The 10,616-nt window shown below is 39.0% G+C and overlaps 1 protein-coding gene across 1 annotated transcript in view; it reads left to right on the top strand.

Moving 5' to 3' along the window:
- snta1 (syntrophin, alpha 1) overlaps positions 1–10,616 on the top strand; it is a 36,887-nt gene that overhangs the window by 3,366 nt on the left and 22,905 nt on the right. Inside the window, exon 2 of the mRNA XM_014008604.1 lies at positions 5,571–5,756. Within this exon, the coding sequence (XP_013864058.1) occupies positions 5,571–5,756 (186 nt within the window). The remainder of the gene's footprint in view (positions 1–5,570; positions 5,757–10,616) is intronic.

The raw sequence follows: 10,616 nt of genomic DNA, 5'->3' as shown, positions 1-10,616 counted from the left end.
CACACACACACACACACACACACACACACACACACACACACACACACACACACACACACACACCCTCCCTCTCCTGGCACGTTCGTGTTCACAGGTAAACACTTGACTTCCAGGCTGAAGCACAGGATTTGATGGATGATTGTAAAACTGCATTGTTGTCATGTCGCAGAGATGGCTAATTGTTGAAGCGATTTGTGATGTGTTCGGTTTGTTTTTCCTCTATTTTCAGAGCAGAGCAAGGCCAAGTTGACAAAAGAAAAAAAAAGAAGTAAAGTCCTCTTGTTCGAAAAATGGAAGGTTCTGAAAATGAGACAGCGTGTTATTAAAACAAAGTCATAACTAAAAGCCTGTTGGCTTGACAGTGCTACAGTGCTGCCTGTTCTCATGCTGGATTGGACAAAGAGAGTAACAACAATAAAAAAGGAATACAAGCACAACAAGCGTGTTATAAACTTGATGGGACGTGGAGTGAGCCAAAGAAGTTAAACGAGAAAAGAGGAAATGTGGTGGAGGAAAAAAAAAAGGAAAATGTGTCAGATTGAAGGAGGGCAATGCAAATGAAAGAAGACAGAAGTTGTTGTGGCCTCTCTGACACCACACTGTGAACAGCTGAGCGGAGCAGTCTGCAGCAGTCAGTTGTCATTGACTAAAGATGAAAGCTATGTGGCTGGGAGTGGAGTACTCCACTAGTGTTAATTTTAGGGAGCCCACCCTGGCTTCCAGAAGAGCAAGGAGGCAACCTTTACTTGCATGCCTAAATTTAAGAGGGGAGGCTGGGAAGCCAGACTTGTGGTCTCTGGGTATGCCCACCTATCTAAGTTAAAACAAAAATAAATACATTTAAAATATAAAAAGGGGTTTGCAGACCTCATATTTTTATGCAGATTTGTGGGATTTTCACAGTAAAAGCGACAAAAATTGTAGAAATCATTGCAAAAATCACTGTAAAAAGCACATATTTGAAACTATTGCAGGCATTTTTTTATTTTATTTCAAATCTAACAATTTCTTGTTTGTTTCCCAAACTCTTTTTGTTATACACATAATCCATTATAATATTGCACCTCTAAAAAGCAAAAAAAATGTCTTTGACCTTGTTTGGGTGTGTGAGTGTGCTCACCTGCTTCAAATGCTATCAACCCATTAAATGGCTGTTATTAGTAATGCTGCATTCCAGTAGTCCTGGGAAGTGGTAATTTCCCAGTTCCCATTGGTAGATTTAAAATGGAACTTAAAACTTAAACTTAAACTCCAGTGGTAGTATTCCACTGGTATAGTGGAAGAAATGAAACTGCCCCCAGTTTCGATTTCAAGATGGCGGCTACTTGCAGCTTAGAAAGTTAACTCCGTAACTTTTACTATTTATTATCTTTCTTAATTTTTTGTGCATGTTTAATCACTCGCACAAGTAGTGTGTTTTCTGTGCAATGCTGTACATGTTAAAATCAATGTTTATTTGCATGACATATGTAGTAGAGCTCTCTTTTTGTCATTGTTTACATTGTAGCAGTGTTGTAGCTAGTTTAGTGGCAAGCAATCGCCTGTTAGCTAACTGGAATGCAGTTTCATATGGTTTGTTGGTAAATGACGTCACTACCATTTACCAGTTCCCGGAATATGATGTAAACGGAACGTCCATTAAGTATCAGTCCTAAATACTGGCTTCAGACTATCTCCCTGCACATCCTAGCGGGTTCAATAAGTTGTTAACGCTGAATAATATGGAAAAAAAAACTGATGGGACGCTGCTTGAACAACACATTCTCGCTCCATTCTCGTCTGGAATTACCATCTACAACTTTGTCGTCATTCTCTTCATTCTTCATTCTCCTCTGGCTCTGGGTCAGACTCTGGCTCCAACATGTAAGGCTGGATGGACAAGTCTTCCCTTGTTGACTTATTTCGATTAAGTTGTAAATAAAATGTTTCATAGACATAAAACTTTCAGTCAAACTAGAATGGACCAGTCTGGAAGCTGGGGGAAGGTTGGGATGTGAAGCGCGAGACAGCCTAAAAACGAGTTGATCTGAGACAAGCCTCAGAAAAGGGGGGAAAGAGGGGCTTGTGGAGTTACAATGAGGAGGAATTCAGACCAAAGCATTGCAGTTCCACTTTATATAGACCCCAAATAAATAATTATATGTGAAAAAGAAGGTTTTAAAATTGTTTTGAATTTTTTTTTTGTCAGTTTGTTTCATTTTTCATTAGGACTGTAACAAATTTGGCTAATAAAGTTAGACGAAGTGCTGACTGTGCTAAAATCTTAGACAGGAGTTTTCCCCCAGCAAACGCACGGTTAGCACAAAATTACCTAATTAGGCACCTGTCAGTACTGTGTGTGCCAGTACCATTCATTTACCTGCCATGAGTAGCATGAGTGGCCCCACCTCTTCTCCCCCACTGCCACCCACCTGTCAGCTAAGTGACAGGCCGCCAGCTGGAGGGTGCTGAAGTATCTGACATGAAAAGTCAGAGAAGGAAAAGTAGGAAAGGGAAAGAAAAAAAAAGAGCTGTGCTGGAGTGGCAGACATGCTAACGGTTATTTTTGCTACAGTTTGTCAAAGATGTTTATTCAACAGTCATATGAATAAATGGTGTTTGGTTCTGAGAGGCAAACCTGAAAGTAGATGTGACAAGAGGATGACAAAATGGGGAAAAGGGTTGCTTCAGTTGTTTATCTCTTTTAGCTGTTTTTTTAACAGTACACCACATCCGTTTGGAGATGATGTTAAATTATTTTGACATGAATGACATCATCAAATTTCAAACTCTTTTGGCATTTAGGTTTTAGTTTGTAATGAATATTCTGTTTTTGCTTGGGTTGAGGCTGAGTGACAATATAATGTTTTGTTTATGCATAGTAAGTTACTCTTCGTCTTTTTGGCATTTTGAGAATTTTTACTTTTTGCTGTAAATTCTCATAAAAGAGATGGAATCCCCCCTGCCTGATAGCTAAAGCTTTTATTAAAGCTTCAAACCCCATGTGATCATATTTCTGCAGTTTTAGAGCAGCAGTTGTAGTTCTGTGAAGTTTCCGTGCAATAAAAGAAGATTACAAGGTAATGTAATTTGCAAAATGTATGATGGTGCAAATTGGGGGCAAAGGTGACCTGGAGGTTAGAGAAACTACTTGTGACTGGAAGGTATTTGAATTTAATCCTAAAACTAGCTATGAGAGCTTTGATTGGGGTGAACGGTTTGTGAAAAATGGGGTCAAATGATTTAAAGTGATTTTCCAAACTGCAGACTCTATTTTCATCATGTAGGTAAAAGAAACTGCTATAAACCTCATCTGGTAGGAAATGTAATTATTGGGAAAACTTAAAACTAGCAACAAATAAGTTTATTTGTCAAGTAAAGAAATGAGCAAAACACCTGCATTATGTGTTTGAAAAATCCTTCCATCCTTCCATCCATCCATCCATCCATCCATCATCCATCCATCCATCCATCCATCCATCCATCCATCCATCCATCCATCCATCCNCCATCCATCCATCCATCCATCATCCATCCATCCATCCATCCATCCATCCATCCATCCATCCATCCATCCATCCATCCATCCATCCATCCATCCATCCACTGCTGCTGGTGCATCATTTGAAACAGAGGTTGAAGGAGCTGAGTTTTCACCATTTCTTTGAGATTGCCGTCTCAATTTTTGCGCTCGCAGAGATGTGCTGCAGATCCAGGACACAGATTATACATCAAAGCTGCTACTTTTCCATTTCACAGAAGGTTGTTAGGCCATTGAATTATCAAATAAACTTCTGAACAACTAAGTGATTTTTTTTCTTTAACTTATCAGCTCCTAGTCTCTAGGACCCATTGAGTTTTTGATGGATAAATGGATAAATGAATTTAAATACTCGACTGGCGATGCAGTCAAGTATTTATGAATTTCATTCCACCATTCCTTACGGAACAAAAAAGTGAAATTTATTTTTATCTTTATTGTTTGGCACAGGAGTACATAACTCACTATTTCTCATTTGGATCAAGTCCAAAATGTTCCCACACTGCAGCTGTGAAGTGCTGCTTTTAAGCATAGACCATCTGTACTTACAATATTGTTCCATATTAGATGCAGTTATAGCGTATTAGCCTTAGGTCTAATTGAAAAGTGGACGTTTGCTATTATATGAAATATGCATTTTTTTCCTTGGGTTCAGAGTGGTATTAGGCCTGTAAAATTGTGAATGCGTTACAATAGAGGCTTTAGAAATATATGTTCTTTCTTTGATATAAAATGCTTTGGGGCACTTTGCATATTCCATTATTAGTTTAAATTTTATATCCTGGTTTGCTTCCCGAGTTCAGAATCCTACATGAAAGGTTCACTCTTCATTCATTCTGGCTGCAGGTCTGAGTGTTCATGTTGTCTGGCCCTTTCAGCCGGGATGATCTGGTGAACCATTCATTCAATTTCCAGCATCAAAGTGTAAGCAACAACAAAAAATTTCAGTGGAGCCTGTGTATTACTGCACATTAGATGAGAAAATGTTGTAGATAAAGTCTCCCTTTAACTTAATCTGACTGAGTTACTGTGGGTGTGTGTAATGGAACTACACACACCCCACCCACAAAGAAATTCCTACATGGTGTGATGTCATAAGTTAAAGTTGAGCCAGTGTTTCTCCTCGCTGTACATCCCCACCTCTGCTTGGTGCTGAAAACTTAGAACTATAAATGCCTTTTTCTTTTCCTTTTCAATTATTTTTCATTAGTGTCCTGATAATAGTTTTTCTCAAACCAAGTACTTCCGTTTGGATACTTGCCAGTACTATTGATACCGATAACTTTAAGAACACAATTTTTATTTAGTAAATGCCTACAGCCTGACTGGATCAAATCAAATATACAGCTTCATACACTGTTTCAAAATTTAAAAAATTTCTTTCAATTTATAAATCTTCTTAAATATGGAATGGACAAACTTTTCACTATGTAAACTGTAACACATTGAAATGAGTATCAATACCAATATCGCTATTAGTTCCAGATATCGAGGCACTTGTATGAATACAAGTACTTGTAAAAATGCTAGTATTTATACCGATATGGGATATTTCTCATCTGAATGCTCGACAGCCATCTTTTTTGATTAATGAAATTTCTCGTGAAGGGTAGATGCCACCAGCAAGTAAACACCTTGCCTTACTATTTGACCTTTATTTAATGACAAAGAGAGACAGAATGAAGGAAAAGGCATTATAGGAAGCTGCAGAAATGAGTACAGGAGGTTAATTGTCTGTGTTTGTCCTTGTAAATTAACTTGATTTAGAAGCCTAAACGCAAAAAGTGCTTTGATACAAGTTCTGAGTTGTGCTGAACGGAAGCTTTTCTTAGGATTGCCGTTACTAAGTAACTACTTTATTTTCTTCTTTTATGGATCAATGATGTCATCCTCTAATGCAGAGACACCACCATCATGACACACCTTCATTGACTTTAAATTGTGCGAGTGGGTAAAAAAAAAAGACTCCAGTTTAGGTGGCAAATATCTAAATCCACTGTGCAACAATTGCCATGCAAAACTAAACCTGTTTCTCTGTGTTGTTGTACAGGAGGAAAGGAAAACAAGATGCCCATCCTCATCTCCAAAATTTTTAAAGGGCTGGCTGCTGATCAGACTGAAGCACTTTATGTTGGCGATGCCATATTGTCTGTCAATGGCTATGATTTACGAGAGGCCACACATGATGAGGCTGTTCAAGCGCTAAAAAAAACAGGCAAAGAAGTCATTCTTGAAGGTAAGTTTATTTTTATTGTTTTTTTTTTTTTCTGAGAGAAACAAACTGAATGAGTTTTGTGATTCTGCTTTTTTTCATTGTCCTGTTTCTGGTTTTGATGATGATGATGATGATGATGATGATGATGATGCCTTTATTGTCATTGTACGGAGTACAATGAAATTACATTTAAGAACACCCATTCAGGAAGACACATATGACAAAAACATGGGGGAACAGGTGATCAGGTCATGCAGCAACCAGCAGGGGTCATGCTACCTTTTAAAAAGAAAAACTAAAATACCACAGAAGGTTAGATGAGGAATAAAAAACATCATATTATATCAAGAAAAGGTGACAAACTGTGGTGCTTATAAAAAAAAAACCTCTACAAGCAAAGATAACATTTATTAGCCAGAAGAGAGTGAGTTTAGAGGGCGTGTATCTGAAGCCATGAATGCTGTATGCACTTGTGTGAATATCTGAAGAATCAGTCCGAAGAATCCAGTCCCCAAAAGATAAAGCCCCATAGTTCAGCCCTTGTTCTGAATATTGGTGTTGAATTGTTCATTCTGTGCAGCGTCAGGTTATCCTTCAAGAGGTCAGATTAGACGGAGTGAGAGGGGGGAAGGTGGGGGGGCTCAAGTCGATGTAAACACCAGGAGGATTTTAGTTCCACAGCCTTTTCAAGGAGAGGTGGGTGGGCTAATCTGTAATCAGTTGTTTGGGAACAGAATATAATGTTTTCGGTCAGGCAGACAATAACAATTTTTCATCTGCCTTAATGTCCGCTGGTACACCTCAATGTGGCAAATCCAATCAGACAAATAGTGTGGGCAATCCCACCAAGCCGAGCTCTCAGCTTCTCCAAAATTAATTCTATCTCGTCAGCAAAGTCCAGGGACCACAGTCGGCCCGCGACCCTCAGCAGAACCTCTGACAGACCGAGTCACCAGCTTGCTCAAGGCAAAAGTCTGAGTGCTGAAAGAACGGCAATCCTTCATATTGATCAGGCAGCCAGGAAATGAACAGCCACCGATGCTGTTTTGCAGAACACCAGGCGACCACCAAGCCAATCTGTAGAATCCAGTGATCGGAATCCAAATATATATCCAGAACAGAGTAGAACAGAGGTCCCACCTTTGACATGTCCTCTCCTGGAAGAAAACTATGTTCCAAAAATGTATTAAGAGACCAGCTAACCAAATCCATAAAAATAAAAATATCCACAATTTCTGGTTTCAGATGAAAATGTAGAGGAGGCTCCCAAGCAGCAAAGTAGGGAAGATAAGGGAGGGCAGGAGAGAGGGAAAAAGTGTCTTACTCCTCCGAGAGCAGGAACAAAGAAAAAAAAATCTTTCAGGCATAGATGTTTTGTGGAATGAGAGGACAGTATTGGATTTAGCTACAAAACAAATTTAGCTACAATTGTCAAATATCTAAGTGGATAAAAAAGCTCCAAATTAGCAACTTTTAAACTTGATATCCTGCTGCCTTAAATGTGCCTACGTCATGCAAGGAAAATGGTTGAAATGAGATGACTCAACCAGTGCTGCTCTGTGATCTGTCATGTCAGGAATTATTTCATGGGTCTTCCTTCCCCCAAAGGATTTGATAGAGAAGCGAGGCAACTAGAGAGGCTAACATGAGGGGTTCACTTTATGTGTGCGTGTGTTGTGTGCCTGCATACTATAGGTCTACTCCTTTTTTATGACATTCCTTTGCTTGTGTTTGTGTGTGTCTGACCTGAAGATGGCATCTGTGGCTGATGCCTATCTAAAGATAGTGTTATGGAGATAAGAACCTTTGGAGTTTTAAGATGAAAACAAAGTTGGCATAGTTTTCTTGAAACATTTTATGATTTTGACCTTTCCAAGTGCAGTTTTCAAGTTGTTAGTTGTACTTAGCTATTGTAAAAATGCTCAAACATAAATGTCATAAAGTCCTTTTATGTTTTTTTGACCCTTATTTAACTAGGCAAATCCTATTGAGTTCACAGATCTCTTTTTCAAGGGAGGCCCAAGCCCAAGCTTGAAGGCAGCCTAAACATGAATGTTATTTTGGACTGTGGGAGGGAATCAGAGTACCCAGGAGAAAACCCACGCAAGCATGAGGGGAACATGTAAACTCCAGAAAAAAATGACCCCAGGCCCAATACGGGGCTTGAGCCCAGAACCTTCTTGCTGTGAGAAATTAATGTTAACCACTAAGTCATTTAGCTGTACTTACAGCTATATTTATTTATTTCATTTTATCTATTTGTTGGTATTTTATCGAGATTCTAAGAAACACAACTCATTCTTGGCAGCGGTACGATGTTAAAGGTTGGATCCTTTTTAAATGAGCACAGCAACAACCAACCACCACCACTGTGCTCAAGGCGGTTGTCAGTGCTCAGTAAAATTCATATCAAAGATGGCCTTGACTGGGATTCAAGGTGAAACCTCTCCCCTTGCATTCAAATACTGTATGGTTATGGTGAGTGGGGATGGATATAAAATCCATATGAGCGGAGGCCTCATAAGTGGGCCCATTGCTCTTCCCAAAAAGACACTGGTCTTCATTCAAACCTTCTTGTCCCTTTTGCATTCAAATATCTGGAACAGTAATACTTTAATCTTGCAGATAAGTACCTTCACAATATGTTAGGAAGCGATATTAGCCTGTCATGTTGCCTTTGGAAGGATGTTTTGTTAGAAACAAACATGTTTAATCATTTTGATTATTCTAGCAGCTCAAGTGAAATAAAAACGAGCTCTGTCTCATCAGTTTTGCTGTGTAATAATGATTCAAAAATGCTTTCAAGGACATCCTTTATAGATGATGCGTGTGTGTACAGAAGTTGTCATCAAAGCTAGTTACGTGGATCAGGTTAAAAACCTCAAAGTGGGATTTATCACACGGTTGCTCAAAAAGTAGCTGATAATGATTTTTTGTCTTTATGTCTGTGTGCTTGTGTGTCTATTACCAACATATCTCATGAATATTAGCCAAATTTTATTGAAACTTGCAGAAACATTTAGAGTCAACCTGGCTAAAGACGACTGCCACAGCAAACTGATAAAAAAGGCTGTTAGCAAAACATTATTTTCTAGGTTTTACTGAAACAGCTACAACTTCTTTTGTCAACATAAGATAATCTTAGTCTATAAATCTGGTTTGATAAGTGATGGGCAATATGCATTCCTTCAAATAAATGCTAGGCCTTTCAAGGGGTAATATCATGTAAAATCAACTTTTTTGAGTTTTATATCATGCTATAATGCTATACTCTCATAAAAACACGGCCAAAGCCTTGCTTTGAGTCATTCATGCATGTTTGAGAAATCCTGTAGCGTTTTTAGGCAGCCATGCTGAGGAGCAAAACGACAGGTGGGGACCAGAAACGCCTTTTGGGACCAGAAACGCCCCTGGGACGTGTCTTTAAGCCAAACTACCTCATGGCAGAGCGCACCCCCTCCCCACACACCCCGCCCATGACTCCTGCAGGCTCTCGGCAGTAACAAAGCAAACGAGTGAAAGTGAAAGTGAAACTTAAACTGGCTGCTGCTCTTAACACTACTTCTCACTCAGTGAAGCTCTTTTCGGATTCAAAATACCTTTGAGGTATTTTCAGATGCCAAGTAAACTGCATCATAGCACACACGCGATTCCCCCCGCACTGAAATGGATGCGACAGAAGCAGAAAGAGGTTCTTAAAGAGACAGAGGCCAATTTCAAGGCATTTAGAAGAGGAAGTGATGAGAAGATAAGTTTATTTTCTATTTAAACATAAAAACAGCATTTTAATAACAACTAAAGGGGACATAGATACTTTATTATGGTATAATATTTAAATATATGCCTGAGAAACACATAATGTTGCCCCTTTAATTTTTGTGAGGTATTTTTGTTAGAGTTAAGGGTTCCCAGCTGCACATATGTAGCACAGCTGGATATAGTTTTGTACTGTATTGAGTTTGACTAAATCCCATGATTTCAGTGGGTCACACAGTTGCTTAGCAGCCAGCACTGCTGGAAAAGGGCAGAACTTGACCAGCTCTCAGGTGAGTGCAAATATTTGGGAATCTTTGCATCGTTAATTTAAAGTTGCGCACGGCTGTTCGTTGGGGAAAAAACACACCAGAGTCCAGTTTGACCTTTCTGTCACACGTTGAAACAAAGTAGTAATGGAATAATCAATGTGTGCGTATGAGAAAGGACGTGAGGGGGTCAGACAAATATAACAGACCAAATGAAACCATGAAAGCACAGCTGCCTTCATTTCCTTCCAGCGACATTTATGACTTGACTTTGTGTGTGTTTGTTAGAAGTAAGAATGCATGTGCTGTGTCCATATTTATGAGGTTTTTTCTTTTTGTAAAATTATGATAGAGTGTATATTTGTTGAAAGAGAGGAGCAGAAAAACATGTCAATAATTCCCCTCTTTTAAAACCAAAATTAGGCCGCAAATGTTTTATGCCACTGTAATTGTTAGGGCTTTGTAAAATGTTCAGTTTGATAGCCCTTTGAAACATTAAGAATGGGAATATCAATCAGTGCCCAATTCACCAGTGTACACGCACTTACACATACACATATACACAGACAGATTCAGAACAACAAAACTCTGCATGTATTCATATGTGTGCATGAACAATATGGGGTGGGGGGTTTATGCTCCCTGGGCAACCAAGGTCTTGCTGAAAAAGTGCCCACAAAGGAAACATACAATATACTATAATGTCACACATGAATATATAAAGTTAAATATACAGATTTATGCAAAAGTGAAGGATAAAAAGAAAAGAACAAGAACACCAAAGAGAGAATGGAGGTCAAATCAATGTGTGTGTGTGTGTGTGTGTGTGTGTGTGTGTGTGTGTGTGTGTGTGTGTGTG

This window comes from Austrofundulus limnaeus, unplaced genomic scaffold (genome assembly GCF_001266775.1).
Source record: "Austrofundulus limnaeus strain Quisiro unplaced genomic scaffold, Austrofundulus_limnaeus-1.0 Scaffold51, whole genome shotgun sequence".
Lineage (NCBI taxonomy): Eukaryota > Metazoa > Chordata > Actinopteri > Cyprinodontiformes > Rivulidae > Austrofundulus > Austrofundulus limnaeus.
Note: the sequence above shows the minus strand (reverse complement) of the source record. Positions and strands in the feature narration are given on the sequence as shown.